Source organism: Grampus griseus (genome assembly GCF_964374135.1).
Source record: "Grampus griseus genome assembly, chromosome: 5".
Taxonomy (NCBI): domain Eukaryota; kingdom Metazoa; phylum Chordata; class Mammalia; order Artiodactyla; family Delphinidae; genus Grampus; species Grampus griseus.
Window position 1 is genome coordinate 18,123,904 of NC_138998.1, and position 16,661 is coordinate 18,140,564.

A 16,661-nucleotide genomic window follows, 5' to 3' on the forward strand; every position below is an offset into this window, starting at 1 on the left:
TTCTACTCACCTCCCTACTTTTAAACAGTAGAATAAATTAATGGGTAGGTAGGTAGGCAGGCAGGCAGACCAACCAGCCAGCCAGCCAGCAGATGGATGAGGCAAATCAGTATGAACAGGTCCACAATCCCTTAAGCACAATTCTGAAACCTAAAAAGCTTTAAAAAGTAATGTTTGCAATTCATTTGCTAGTCAACCTGAACCTAACTGACATGATAAAATACTCATACATTTATTGCAGATATATATGTAATGTGATTATGGGATGCTGCCTCAAATCCTATTTGGATGTTACATAACTTAAAAATCTGAAAATGTTAAAATTCCATGTTACATCTGTCCCCAACAGTTGGGATAAGGGATTTTGCGGCCTTGCATTAACACGGGAAGGGTCTTAATATTAAGTAAATAAAGTATGTTACAAAATACTAAGTATTGTATGGTACTATTTTACGAGCACATTATCCCTAATTAATGTCAGTATTCAAACATGCAGAAAAAAAATTAAAAGCTTTTTAAAAAACAGTAGCTGTTGTTAGAGAATAGCATCATAGGGACTTTTGTTTAAATGCTTTATATTTCTGAATTTTTCCACATTTTACCAGCAGGTATGTATTACTTTTTTAATGTAAAAAGATATGACTTTACCATTAAAAACAAAAAAAGACTCTTTAAAATACATATTAAAATATACAGACTTTTTCTAAATGAAGCAATAATACTGAGGTAAAAGCAAGTAGTAGTTCTCCACCTCCCATTAACTACATAAATATGGCTGACAAAATACCATCTTGCCTAACTATTTTTAATACAACATCCAAAATTATATTCCCTAACTTAATAAAAATTTTCTGAGCGCAGAATATGTGAACAGTATTTTAAATATCAAAACTGTATAGGGAAAATGACAAAAATCATAAACAAAAAATCTTTCCCTCTCTTTCTTTTATTCATATCCAAACTCAAATATTCCTGGATTTCTTCCCCCCTAAATAATTAGAATTCCATTTCATTGTGCCAGTTTCCTCTTTTGGCAAATGCAGATAGTAAGAGATAATAATAACCTCTAGAGGGTTGTTGTGAGAATTATAAATGTAAAGGCCTCGTTTCATGAGTGCCTGGCACTTGCTAATTCCTCAATAACTACTACTGCTTTTATTATTAATACTGTTGTTATTGTTCCTCTTAGTCAAAAGGCTGTTCCTGTCCACTATGTTTTGGGGAGCTGTTTCATGGAAGAAGCTCTGAAGTGTTAATTTAATTGCACTATTTCTATATAAGATAAGACAGTTGTGCCTTAAGTTAGTTTCAGTCTATTTGTTACCATGGTAATGAGATTTGGGGGAGATATTCCATAAGAAATTTCTAATTCCAAATCAAACTTTTTAAACTTGAAAACAAACTTTCTGTGTTTGTAAAAGTTAGTCACTTAACACACTGTGTTTTGGATTCTTTGTTTATAAAATAACATTTCTTTTTAATAAAATACAAACATGTCTTAATGAAAAGTATCATATAAATGTAAATCAGGGACTTCCCTGATGGTCCAGTGGTTAACAATCTGCCTTCCAATGCAGGGGACAGATGCGGGTTTGATCCCTGGTCGGGGAACTAAGATCCCACATGCTGCAGGGCAAATAAGGCCACGTGCCGCAACTACAGAGCCCACACGCCCCAACGAAAGATCCTGCGTGCTGCAGCTAAGACCCAACACAGCCGAAAAAAAGAAAGTAAATCACATTGCTTCTAAATACCAATAGTTTGATTAAACTATAAAAGTGAAAGTTTTTTTATCTTTTTAGTAACATGGGTGGCTTAATCCCTCTAGCATAAATGTATTTGCAATATGCAATCCTACACAGAACAAACAGTACAATACAGTAAGTCTTAAAATCATGACATAAGAAGATATAATTTAGCACGATAGAGTACATTCTAAAACAGAACTTTGATTACAACTAATCTTATATAATTCTACCCTAATAAAGACAATAATTTTTAGCTACATGATTATTTCTTATATCCATTACTTACCCTTTTTCATACGTGAACTCATCTTTCAGGGAATTAGCTGATGATTCGCCAATAAAGACAGATGGAATGTCAATTTTCTTTAGTACCTCAACTGTATAAAACAATAATAAAATTATTCTTCAAAGCCCATACTTAGTGTAAAATCAACTTAACCTTCTTCATAATAACAGCAAATACAACTGGAAATAATTACAATCAACTTGAATTATCTATTAGTTGATTTTCCAGATTGCACATTTATACCATCATCAAAATGGCTGAGAAACATTATTACATTTACAATAACAAAAGCTAACGTTTTGCATATAACATTACCGCACTACCTCAATAGTCCTGAGATTGAAATATAACTCCTATTTTGATTATTTCCATTTGATTTATTTGATTTATTCCTCTACAAACATAATTAACTATTAGAAAAGGAAGAAGAGGAAGAAATGTAAAGTGTTTTTTCCACTCATAACTTAATTCCTAAATGAAAAAGTGAAAAAAGCTTTTTGTTTACATACCCATTCCCACGAGAGGTGTAAGCCAAAGAATGTAAGAAAAGACCATTTTACAACAGTCTGAAAAATGACACCACACATCTAAGGCTTTACAGAGTGAAGGGCTGACAGTTCCGAAAGGGCACAGGATAGGGAAGCTGGGTAAATTTCTACTTCCTCCTAAGCCTGGAGTTCATGATAAAGCATTGTGTTTTGATTCGTGTCCTACGAAAGTTTACTTTTACATTTATGGTAAAAAAAAAAACTAAAATCAAATGCCAACAAAAAAAGAACTTTGCAAAAATTACCCAGTACTCGAGAAATAAAAAAAATCATCTTACTCTTCCTATAGAAAAAGCAGCCATATTTTTAACTGCGAGTTATTTTAACAGATTTGGCTTTAGAGGAAGTCCATTTGCCTGCTTTTGTTACATTTTTTGCAACAACTTTGTTCTACATTTCTTTAAAAAATGTATATTAATTATTTATTTAAAAGGGGGGGGTGGATACAAGTAAAGAAGAACAGAACACAGCCATAATCCTTCCCACCCAAAGACAAGGCTTTCATTTGAAGCAATATAAACAGTTCTTTAAGTTTCGACAAATGCATACAATTATGTGAGCACCACCACGATCAAGATAAAAAAATGTTTTATCATCCCTCCAAATTCCCTCATGCCCCTTTATAGTCAACCCTCACCACAACTTCGGCAACCACTAACGTATTTTTCTTTAATTCTTATAAAGACAAGTTTTAAAGTTTTAAAATCTTGGTATCCTTAGTACATTTTTTTTTTTTCGTTTTCAGATTGTTTGGATATATGCAAATAAAATCATTCATTCCGTACGTTCTCTCTCTGTCTCTCTCTCACACACACACATGCCCATATCATATAAACCCTAAGAGGGAAGGAACGAAAGTGGTTAGCAGAGGAACACTTAATCACTATCTTTATATTACTAAGATCAATAAATATTTAAATTTTTGTATTAATGGGATCATCTAATAATGGGGAAAAAGTATAGGCTTTTTCCACTCAATGGTATACCTCAGATATCCTGTCATGTCAATAAATAAACATCTACCTCATAATTTTTAATAGCTACAGAGGTACTGTTATATAACCATATATATTTTAGGGAGATATTTTCTGTCATGCTAAGAGATCTTTCTCTTTCACATAAGTTTAAATTTTAATTTATTTGATAATTAAAACTTGGAATTGTATACCCTTTGTAAAATGCTTTACTCTTTCATGAAACTCTGATAAACTCGAGGAGGAATTTTTGGCTTGTAACTACTGGCTTAGAATTATTGGAAGCAACATAACTTCCCTGAGTTATGATATCTAATGAGATGTTAAAAGCTCCTCACTTTAGTCAGAAGATTAAGAAGGGGGAAATGAGTACACAAATATAAACAGCCATCCTGGAAACTCTGCAACATCAGTTATCTACTGAAAACAAAACCAAATGTTTTAGTTCACAAAATACTTTAAAAACATGAAATCTTAATTCTGATCCACAAAACAACTCTGTGAAGTATGTGTGCCAAGTAGTATTATCGTATCACAGACAGATTATAATTGAAGCAGCCAGCCCCAACCTCTCCAGACGCACATGTCCAACTGCCGGTTCAGTTTTCCCATTTGACTGTCTAGCAGATGTTTCAACCTTAATGTTTCTCAAACGGAATCCTCACTATCTCTTTTCCATTAATCAGTTCTACTTCTGCTCTTTCTCATCTCTGTAACTAACTATTCACCTAGTTTCTCAAGTTAAACATCTTGGAGTTTTCCTTGTCTCCTCCCCTTCTTTTATTCCTTATATCAAACCCTATCAACCTCAAAATATATCCATAATCCTATCACTTCCCATCACAGTCACCGCTAATACTCCAAACTGCCACCGCCTCTTGCCCGGCTGCTGCACCGATGTTCTAACTGGTCTCTCAGTTGGCACTCTTGCCCATCTCTCACCTTCAGTCTATTCTCCAAAGAACAACCAAAGTGATCCTTTAAAATCTGTCAGATCACCTCACACCTCTGCTTAAAACCCATGTAAAACAAATCCCAAAGTCCCACAAGACACAACATGATCTAGTCCCTGGCTCCCTCTCCAACTTCATCCCCTGCAACTCTCTCTCTCCCTTGTTCATTCTACTCCAGCCACTGTGATTTTCTGCCACACCTTGAAAACACCAAGTATGCTTTATCTTTGAGCATTTGCATTTGCCTGCCGTTCCCTTTCCTCGGAATATCCTCCTCCAAAAATATGCATGGCTCAGCCTCTCACTTTAGACCTATGCTCAAATGTCAAAGCCTCATAGCAACCTTCTCTGATCACCCTATCTAGAATAGCTATCCTCCTCTCATCCCTGTCACTATGAATCCCTTTAACCTGGCATGTTTTTCTTCATAGCACTTACCACTACTTGACATATACCATACCTCTTTGATTATCTGTTCATTTCCTCTCTTCCACCCTAGAATGCAATAATAACAATAATAATAACGGCAGCAATAATAATAGCAGCTAAATAACCATTAAATAATTACTAAGAACCAGGCAGTCTTCTAGATGTTTTGTATGTCATAAGCAACAAACCAGTGAGTTGAGTACTATTATCATCCCCATTTAACATATCAGAAAAGTGAGGCACAGAGATGTTAGGTAATGTTCCCAAGGTCACAGAGCTGGTAAGTGGTGGAGCTGGGATTCAAACCTTGTAAGGCAATACTCAGAAACCATACTCTTTAACTACTGCATTCTGCTACCTCAATGAAAAGTATGAGCAAAGCCTTAAAACTGTATCATTTCCTGCTGTAGTCATGATGCCTAAAAGACTGCTTGATGCAGAGTAGCCTGTCAAAAAATATTTGTTGAAGGCAGAAAGCAAGGAAAAAAGGAGAAGAAACAAACCCATACTGGTAACTTGCCCTATTTATACAGCTAGAAATTTGCACAGCCTAGACCCAAACTTGAGGCTGAGACTCCTAATGTAGATTCCTTCCACTCTGCTATGGCATGGGTTTTCTCATATACCTTCTTTCATATGATCTTCAAAACTTTGTCAGGTCAAATAAAAATTAAAATTATTCACACTTTTACAGATGAAAATAAAGGGCCTGGAAAGGTTAGTAACTTTTCCAGCAGCACAGGTCAGTTCATATATCAACTAACTTGGAATAAACCCACATTTCCTGGTCTTGAAGTTTGTATTCTTCCCCACCACATTCTGCTGCTGCCTCCTGAAGATGACAAATGTGACTGACTCACTGAGCTAATCCATCCTATGTCATAGTTGAAATAAGAAACAGATACATTCCTGTATGAAATGTTGGCAAGAGGCCTTTAAAACTTCCTTTTGTGTCCAGATATTAGAACCTCTGCTCTTAGGGGAACACATGTGGCTATGATCTAAGCCTAAAAAAGAGCGATAGATACATGCTTCTTTTAATAAATCTGTGCTTTCCCTTCCTCTACCAAGTAACAGCAAAGATGAAAATGGTAAAGATCTTTACAACATGTTGGATATATGAAATGTTCAAACACATACACACTCAAGGACAGAGCAAAATGTCATGGAAAGTAATCCAAGCAATGAAGTCAAGAACCAAAATTCTGAACAATCTTTGAAATATAATAACTCAGTTGGAACATTTCCATAGCAACAACAGGATTATATGGTCATGTGCTACTTCTAATATTTAGCACACTTTCCTTAGGAACTGATATGATAATCACAAAAAGGTTTTAGTACAAAGACAAAACAGGTGTTAAGGGGAACTGACACTTTCATCTTGCAAATTTTTTATTAAAAGCGTGTCAAAAGAGTAAATAGTTTACAAATACTAATCATTGTATTCAACCCAGAACCCCTGAGAAGGTCTTGAGGGTTGCTAAAACCTAGGCCCAGGCCTTCAGCAAAACACACAAAGAGTAGGTAACTTGCTCAAAATTATACATTCAAAACAAGTAGGAGCTCACATTTGAATTCAGGCCTATTTTCAGAGTGTGTACACTTTCTGTTTTGCCAGTAATGTATACAGGTCACAAAAGTGACTAGCCTGAGAGGTACTGTGTAGGATAATAATTGTTTTTTATGGGAGGTGATTAAAGGAAGAGAAGACAACTGTGTCAAATCTGTAGTAAAACAGTACTAGTTTATTTGATAAGTAAAATCCCTTCATCAAGTCCTCTAATTCCTAAACAGTGGTTATCAAACCTTTTGTGAAATGCTAGAACCTCTTAAGGGTACTTCATGCATTCTACAGTTATGATTTAATCAGCTAGAAGATTAAAATAATAATTTAAAATATAAAGAAACTAATGGACTTATCGCTAAGTTTTACTTTTTATATATTGTAATTTTGCCCCAGATTAAATTAGGGGTAAGAAGGAAAAGAGTTCAACTCAACAACAACAAAAAATACTGTCTCATGTTATAAAAAGATTTTTTTGGTCAAGGAATCCAAAATATTTCCTATTGAGGATGCAGTTATTTAAAGTCCTAAATACATTCCAATGGAGTATATCAGTCCATAGCTTTAGGGCTGCTCTTTGCTGCAAACTCTTTCTTGCATATATGACTCAATTCAACTTAATAACAAGAGGTATTATTGTTATATACTAAAAGGAAAACAAAAACAAAATATTTAATCCTGAATGTTGGCAGTGTATTTATTTAGTGTATTCTGGGCTCTGAACCCAATTGCCAATGTGTGTGTGGATCTTCCCACACCATCAAACAACTCAACTCAATTCTGACATTGTCTACCTGGAGATATAGCATCAGATTCCACAGGGTAAGGGTTCGGTCTCACAAGAATCCCCATCCCCCACTTCAGACACCAGCCACAAGTCCAAGCTGTTACCTGTGCTTCTGACCCACCCACCAGCTATGGACTGGAGGTTCCAACAACCCTTACTCCATGGGTTCAATTAATTTGCGAAAGCAGCTCACAGAACTCAAAGAAACATTTTATTTACTAGATTACCAGTTTGTTATAAAAGGATATAATTCAGGAACAACCAGATGAAAGAGATGTATAGGGCAAGGTGTATGGGAAGGGGTGCAGAGGTTCCACGGTCTCTCCAGGAGTGCAACTTTCCCAGCATCTCCACGCTTCCACCAACCCAAAAGCTCTCTGAACCTGTCCTTTCAGGTTTTTACAGAGGCTTCATTACATAGGCATGACTGATTAAACCACTGGCCACTGAGGTCAGGGGGTGTGACTGAAAGTTCCAACCTTCTAATCACCTGGTTAGTTCTCCTAGCAACCAGCCCCATCCTTTGGTGGAGTCCAAAAGTAGTCTCATTAACATAAAAAGACACCTTTAACACTCTCACTAAAGTAAGTGAAAGGATATTGCTTAAAAATCAGTCTGATTAAAGCCAGTTATTTCATTAAAATTAGCTCATTTTCCCTACGAGCTAATATTTAGTAAAGAATAAGGAAAGACATTCCCATTTTGAATGGAAAGCTACAGGCATGCCAATATATGTTAAGGGAGTAATAATAACCAACTGGCATTAAGAGAGCACAAGTATGTGGCTTTGAAATTCCATAAGAATACAGTAGCTACTTAGTATTTCTGCATATCCTAAAATTTAACGTTGTGAATCTCTAAATAAATCACAAAAATTCTCCTATGGCATCCTTAACTCAATATGCTTATCTTTATTTAAAGCTTTGGCTTTCCTTTGGTTTTTTACCAAAATATCAATACATCCTATAAAATGAAACACATAGGTTAAAAAACAACAGCGACAAACTTCAGCAAAGAACAAGTCAATTCCACTTATATTGTGAACAAACTTATCCCAAGAGGATTATAAATTGGAAATTATCTTTCTGATGGAGAAGAAATTTTGCTTTTTAAACAAAAAAGAAAAGAAATTCTGGTAAGTTTTAGTTTCGAATGATTGGTCAAACAGGAGAGAAGAAAAGTGATACCTGTACTTACTGTCGTTGGATCCCATGCTAATGAGGTCATCAGAATCAACATTGTGAACTATGGCTGCTTTGTATCCTGCTCTCTGTGCATTTAAAACCTGCAAGTCAGAAAACAGTCGTGATATGAGGAAGAAAGTGCTTTGTCATAGGCCCCGCAACTTCAGCAAACTTAAATCAACGAGCCCATAACATACAACTAGAACTAGATTATGTATATATACAAGAACAGATCTCAAGTGTGTTCTTGAAACATAATGTTTTACAATTGATTATCAAGGACTTCTTTAGATATCTTCCTGATTTCACTCATGGTACTAAATGAAATGAGAGGCAAATAAAGGACAGAGACACAAGCTACCAAACCAAAAGGATCCAAAGCAATAAACCTGTCTGGCTCTAAAGAGGTAGAGACTTGTGATCAGGCTCTTGAGAGTCGTCAGCCCTTGAGAAGTCAAATCTACCTCTGCTACTTACGAGTGCATTAAACTTGGGCAAATTCTTTTTCTTCCTTAATCCTCAGTTTCCCCAACTTTAAAATGAGAATGGCAACAATATTTTTCACATATGTAAAACAATTTTTTAAATGCTTAATACCATGCCTGATACATAGAAATGAATCAAATAAAAGCTATTCTTATTATTAGCATGATCATCAATGATTTTCTTTAAAAGTCCTTTCTAAAGCTTTGAAAAAATTAAAAATAACTCCAGCTTGAAGTTGCTTACTTTGGTTCTACTAGCTATATAATCTTTCCTAAAACTAGTCTCCAAAATAGTAAGCTTCGCACCATAAGAACATGGCTAGATGTGTGGAAGGATTTTCTTACATGAAAGATCTGAAAAGTATCCACACATGTCACCACACCTCACTTTTAAAATAACAATCTGTTTTAAATAAAAATAAACCCAGACCTAACTCCTTTGGACTGTTTGGTAAAAATGAAGGATCAGATCATTATTTGCATACTGGTTAAATAAAATGAAAATTGGGTATGCAAATATATATATATATATATATATATATATATATATATAATAGTTTTGAATGCTTGAAATACTTTTGAATACTCTGAAAACTATATACATATAATTCTGGATACTTAATATGGTAAGAAACCCTTGAAATTCTGTTTTAGTTGTCAGCATAATAATGATTCAAAATTCTACCGTAATTCAATAAAGATAAGACCTGAGTCAAGCTCCAAAGAGGAAGGGAAAGCCCAAAACGTCGAGTTCCTGAGAGTAAAAGGAATGCCCAAGCGTTCAGCAGACTGGATTTGAATGCTAAGTAAGAAAAATGAGGCTCATGTATTCAACCCCAATCAGGTAACAATAAAATTCTCTTCTACATTACCACTGACTTCTCTACAACTACCTCATAAATGAAAGCTGGAATTCTGAAAGAGACAATAATGTGCATTAATCAGGATATTTTTATCCTACCACCAAAAACCCCTGAATCTGCAGTGACTCAAAGAATTAATATTTTGTTCATCTTTATAGTCTCTACAGAACCTATGAAATAATATCCTGACAGAACAGGCACTCATTACATATTACTAGAATGAGAAAATTTATAAAATATGTGGTTAAATTAATAGCTCATATTATAACATTACAAACACAAGAGAGAAAATAAGGCAGTTTTTTTTTAATGAATTAAAATAGCATAAATAGTTCACCAACATAGGACCTACTGCTCTAATGTTGGGAATAACAGCAAGAAAACCAACCAGCCAACAAAATTGTTACAAGGAATGTTTTGCAGTCATGCAAAGAAAAGTCAATAATCAAAAAAGTAAGTTTACTATCTTTTGCGATGTGTGCATGTTTTATTTTTAGGTGGATTTTGTTTGTTATACAACTAAAATTTAAGAAAATGCCAGCCTCCACAGCCTCTTCTACTGGAAAGCAGTAGATTTTACTGCTTTCCAAGGGGAGGGGAAAAAAAATCTCTCAAGAAGAATAGAATAGCTTCTAAACTTTATTTCTTATTTATTACTTATATATTAACCTATTATTTATTCATTATATTATCATAGCAGAACAGACTCCACTTAGCTTTTACTGAAACAAAAGTATACTTGGTTGGGGTTGCTATTAGTTTATCTGATGCTTTAATGACCATTTAACTGTTCCCAAAAAAAGCTAACGAAGTAACTAAGGAGAAATGTTTCTTTCACAAATCCAGAAAACAACTGTTTCCAGAGATACAATTTAAGAAATATAAAATTTATATCAAAAGTTGTTCTCTCCTAATATAAAACTTAAGTTTTACATTTCTTTTTAAAGCCAACTAATACACAAAGTCATTGAAATTACATGATTTAACTTGTTTCCCTGAAAAATATATATTTGTGAGCAAAGATACATGTTAAGATACAGGGTAGATGGTCTCAGGAACCATGATAAAGTGTATGTAAAGAAACATAGTTCAGTTCAGTAAGTGTTTGCTGAATTTACATAACAAGTAAGGTATTGTGTGTTGGGCACAATGCAGAACTCAAAGGTGAATCAGAAACAATCACTATCCTCAGAGATCTGGACACTCATGGATATCCAAACAGATCCGGTGCTTTCTAACCTATCTGCTCATGCTATCATCTCTGCTTGGAATAGGCTTTGTCTTCTGAACGCCTAATCAGCCCTTTAAATTCCATTACCTCCATGAAGCCTGCCTGTCCTGTTCCATGCCCTGTTCCACATGCTGTCCCAAGCACCCATATAACTGCTCCCTGCTTAGTATTTGTATCAATTTGTTATCTTATATAGTGCCTTACAGTTGTTAGGGGAAGCACTGACAGAAACCGCCCACCCTGGCCAGGCAAGGTAATAGCCACTTGCATGAGTTATCTCACAACAGGAGATTCTGGTTAGGAACACGGAACTAACAAGCTACCACCAACCAGAAGAATTCGGGAAAGGTCAAAAGGAGAGAAGAGACGCCAGTCCACATGTCCTACCAACCTCCCAGAATCCTTCTTGATGGAATTCATCTTGGCTGAGTGATGCATGTGCCACCAGGAAGGACCCTGAGTCAGAATGACTGGCCGGAGACAACCCAGAAACTAACCCCATCACCATAAAACCCAAGACTGTGAGCCGCACAGCAGAGCAGTCCTCCTGGATTCCCTGACCCTGCTGCTCTCCACCCAGGCACTCCCCACCCCCGCCCCGAAAAACTCTCTTGCTTTGTCAGCACGTGTCTCTTCAGACAATTCATTTCTAAGTGTTAGACAAGAGTCCACTCTTGGTCCCTGGAAGGGGTCCCCCTTCCTACAACATACTTACGCATTATATGTACCTTCCCATTTACAAAACAGGCCTTCATGGGGTCCTTAAATATTCTGCAGTCTATGTGTGAATTTTTCCAGTAAGAAGGGACAAAATAATCATCAATTTTACAAGAGGCTTTCTGAACTGCAAATTGTTAAGAATGTAAGTTAATGGATTTACAACAATCTGCTATGTAACTAAATCTAGTCATTATATTCTTAAAACTGCATTGAGCAGCTGAGGAAAACTGTTTCTTTCACACATCCAAAATGCAATTGGTTCCATAAATATGATATAAAATTATATCAATATCAAAAGCTGTTCTCTAATAAAATAATAAAATTACTTAAATAGAAAATGACTAAAATAGGAAAGAATTCTGTAAGCACAAATGTGAATTACAAAAAATAGAAACATGTTTTCAAAATTTTAACAAGAAGGCTTCCCCAAGGTTTTTGTTGTTGTTATTGATTTTTTAAATAATGAAATTAAATAAAAGAAACACATTAACGTATGGATCAACAGGCTTATGAATACAAACAAGGAAAATATATCCATGTTATGAACTATAAAAATCATGTGTCAGTCAAATTAAATTACATTTTTAACTAAGCAGCAGCTGGTATTTTCAAAAACACATGAGGCAGAAATAAGACCTAAATCATTCAGTATGCATGTGCAAGGTTTCACATTCATAAAATGCAACCTCAAACACGTTGTCAGATGGAGGCAAAGAACTCAAAGATTCATAAATAAAAAGCGGGCACAGTTAACAAACCTAAATTCTAAAACAGCCATCAACACTGAAAATTGCATGAAAAGGCCTTCTGAATTGAACTACAAATCTGCCTTTTTAAGGAAACTGATTAGGGAGCCATTAGCTCAAATTGTGGTAAATGTACTAGTTTACATCTAATCAACAAATTAGCTGCAATTAAATTACACAGACCAGGTAGCACCTAACCAAGAGTTTTAAAGAAATATGGGACTGCTGTCTTGATATTATAAATAGCCAGTATGCCAGAAGATAGTGGACTGCTAATGGAAGAGGCTTCAATAAGACATGTTCTAAAAGGAACCCTGGGAATGACACAATAATTCATCTTATTTCCAGACTGGACGAATTGGTAAAACACTAATAAAAGAGGCATTGTAAGAAGAAAAAACTGATTGCACTGTCAAGATGTCCATACTTCATTAATGACATAAATGTACCCTAATCTATCCTTGTTCTCAAAAAGATAATAAAACCAAAATCCTGCTGCCTTAATGGAAATCACAATACTAGAAATCTAAATTTATATTTTAAAGTATTGCCTTAAAAGTTAACAAAAGATAATTTTTTCATGCATCTTAGTAAAAATGTTAATTATCAGAAAACTAAGCCTGACATCATCTTGAAAAAAGAGATGTGAAAAATAACATTTAGAGCATTATGAATGCCAGACTTCATGTTTCTTAAGGAACTACCTTGTTTATTGGTATATATCTCAAGCCTACAAGAATCTCTCTCATATAAATACTTGTTTAATCAAACTAAACTACAACTAAGATAACTATTACCCAGTCTTACCCAGAAAGATATATGCCACAAAAATGAAATTTCCTTATATTTATTGTTTAGTTCCCCCTTAAAAACATGCCATCTACTTCAGTCATTGTAGATAAAAATTTTTCTAAAACATTTTCCATTTTCCTAGCTGTCTCAATTAAAAGACACCAAATGCGATTTGACCTTTTCCAGTGACTTGGGGATCATCATGAACATGCTTTACTGGACCCTAAAGGGTTTTTCTCCTTCATGTTAAGTGTCAATGTCACTTCCTCTCTCTCTGTGCTTAGACTACCAGTAGTCATTCTAACCTTGCTCCACCCTTATATTCTTTTTTTTTTTTGCGGTACGCGGGCCTCTCACTGTTGTGGCCTCTCCCGCTGCGGAGCACAGGCTCCGACACGCAGGCTCATAGGCCATGGCTCATGGGCCTAGCCGCTCCGCGGCATGTGGGATCTTCCCGGACCGGGGCACGAACCCGTGTCCCCTGCATCGGCAGGCGGACTCTCAACCACTGCGCCACCAGGGAAGCCCCACCCTTATATTCTTTTCTATAATAGAGAAACAAAGAAGTAAACCTGATAAGAATTCTATTCTTTAAACAAAAAATTAAGTACATAAAAAGTTCCAAGAAAAATCAGGAAAAGTATATGGTTTCAAAGCTGAAATTTTGTGACATTTGTTATGGTGGTACAAAGGCATGTTTCCGTCTCTTATTTTAGGTTATGTTCGAGAGCGTTGACCTTTTGATTTATGGCATATTACAAATGTACATGTTTATTTATTATTTAGGCTTAAAGATAAGTTGTATTTATTTCATTAGAAAATTCTGGTGGTAGGGCTGGTAAAATCTGTGTTTGTATGCAAAGCCATACTTACCTGTTTCAAGTAGAACAGAAAACAGAAGCCAGAATCCTTGGAACTTTAAAAATTAATTAAAGATTTTATGTTATGTCCCAGTGGCAGCATTTTCAAGTCAATCTTAGTACATGGAAAAGCAATTTTTAAATATCGAGGGTATTGAAAACTGTAGGTAATAAAACAATTTAGTGGACCTGGGTGAACTTTTTTAATAAAAGGAAATTTCATTTACCAGAGTATCATAGCTAATACAGGTAAGTACTGTTTCATGAAACTTTATTACAGGCTGCATGTTGTATATGTACTGAGGCATGAATAAAAATAAATTTCTTAATGTGGGTTGCAGTCAAAAAAGTTTGAAACCCATATAGTGAGTTTTTAATGTTCTGTAGGTTGTCTGCAATCAGAAAAGAGATTTGTGCTTTTCCACTCATTGCAACAATATTATTCTGTAACATACCATCACAAAATCAAGGTCATTAACTTTCAGGTCTTTGAATGTGGCTGTTTCTAATGAAGTTTTAATATTATATCTAGTACATGGTTAGTACTAAAGATTAAAACCAAAAATGATCCTTTTTTCTTAGTGACATTAAGAAAACCCAAATAAACCTTTATGTGTAGCTATTTCTGATGTTTGCTATTGATTTAAAGATGTTTTTCTTAAAAAAAAAAACTTTTACTTTTATATAATGAACTAAACCAGTTAAAATAAACTATATCAGTTAAAAGCTGTCTAGATTTTTACTTTTGAGAATTGCAATTTAAATTTAACAAAGGTATCCATAAAATATTCTCTAGTTACCTATGTACTGACTATATTAAAGTGCAAATTAAAATGAAGGATCCAACCTAAGTTCATATTTTTGGATACTGATAGGATTCATATTCCAATCAAATCTTAATTATTTCTCATCCTAACACAGCAGAAGCTCCATTTTAACCCACCCACCACTGTTAATAAAGCTTTTTGGAAGAAACTGTTGTGCAACAAAAGGATAAATCGAAACTTGCTATCAGCCTACTAGGAATTTCCAAGTAATGACAAGGATTCATACTGCACTTGAAAAACAACTGATGGGGCAATGAGACTTTGATGCTCAGCGCCACCCAGTGACAGATCTCTGAGCATACTCCTCCCTTTACTGCCTACTCATTTTGATGTTCTAAGCACTATACTGTAAGCTCAGCACACAGAACGGCATAAAACATTAAGTCCTACTCCCAAGAAACTGAAGTGAGAAAAGATACACCCATGGTGTTTTTTTAGGCTAGAATCAAGCGAGAGAAAGAAAATATTACAGGGCAAAAAGAAAGAATCTATAGTAAAGAAATAGGAAATGCATAGTACTGTTGGCTGGGGTTTGCCCTGGCCTCAGCAAAGAATCTTTCCTATCACAAGCTTTTCAAACACAAGACAGAAAATGAGCAGCTTTAGTTAGCGATCACTTTGTGGTACACTTGACATCACTTTATTAAAACATTTGAAATTATTGTAAAAATATTCCAAATAGGAAGCTCCTTCATGAAAATAAGATACTAATACTAGTTTAACACAATCTGTAAATAAAATAAAATCTAAAAGATTTACCTACCAAAGTCTTCAATGAAGTCTGGTTAAAGTAATTAACAACATTAACTAATTAACATTAGTAACAGGTCTCTCTTAAGCTGAAGAGTACTCAGATATTTATTTTACTATTTAAATTGTACATACATACATTATGAATACCTTTTCTGTGAATGCTATGTTTTAAAACACAAAGGTAAAAAGCCAAAACAAAAAAGCGTAACACAGATACTGATGGTTTTGGAGCCTGGCCTCTTCTGTCCATCTTGGCTATACAGTGGGTTTTGGCACTTCCAGCAATCTGAAAACTGAAGCTTCACTTTACTGTCCAACCTCTACGGATCCTCTGCAGAAAATGTAGTATAACTCTGCTTCTAAATCTTTCCAAATGCCAACTGAAAAAAATTCTCTGGAAAACATTTTCTTTACTTTCAGAACTGGCAACAGAAAGCAACCATGACTCAACCATCAGCCTGGGCACAAACTACCCTTTTTCCCAACTTGGATATCTAACACAGAAAGAAAGTTGTTTTCCCTATAAGGGAAAGAGATGAATTAAAGAAATTAATGGGGAACTTAGAGAATAGAGATAATTTTCAAAACCTAGTTATGATCTTCTTTCATCTGAAGTAAGAAGAAATTAAGAAGTAAAATCTCTTTCTCAAATGATCAAAGCAAGGCAGATGAGAATGGAACAACAGTAGAGAATTCAGAGTGTGAATGTAAAAACTGTTAATTCTATCTACAGGATAAAAATTCCTGGAAACATTACAGTACAGTAGGGAATAATCAATTGTTGAAATAAGATCCAGAACTGTGGCAAGCAATCCTGCCAAGATTAAATCCAACATAATTGTTTCCTACAGGTTATTTTAGGATCACTACAGGCCATGTTGGGAAGAGCTACTCTATGGAAGACGGTA

General features: G+C 34.9%; 1 protein-coding gene across 2 annotated transcripts in view; it reads right to left on the reverse strand.

Moving 5' to 3' along the window:
* RNF13 (ring finger protein 13) overlaps positions 1–16,661 on the reverse strand; it is a 131,531-nt gene that overhangs the window by 38,968 nt on the left and 75,902 nt on the right. Inside the window, exons 5-6 of one of the 2 annotated variants that reach the window (XM_082655175.1) lie at positions 8,490–8,577; positions 2,035–2,125 (exon numbers count right to left, since the gene is read on the reverse strand). In XM_082655175.1, coding sequence (XP_082511301.1) covers positions 2,035–2,125; positions 8,490–8,577 — 179 coding nt within the window. Of the gene's footprint in view, positions 1–2,034; positions 2,126–8,479; positions 8,578–16,661 lie in introns of both variants that reach the window. The other variant, XM_082655176.1, reaches the window with a different exon arrangement.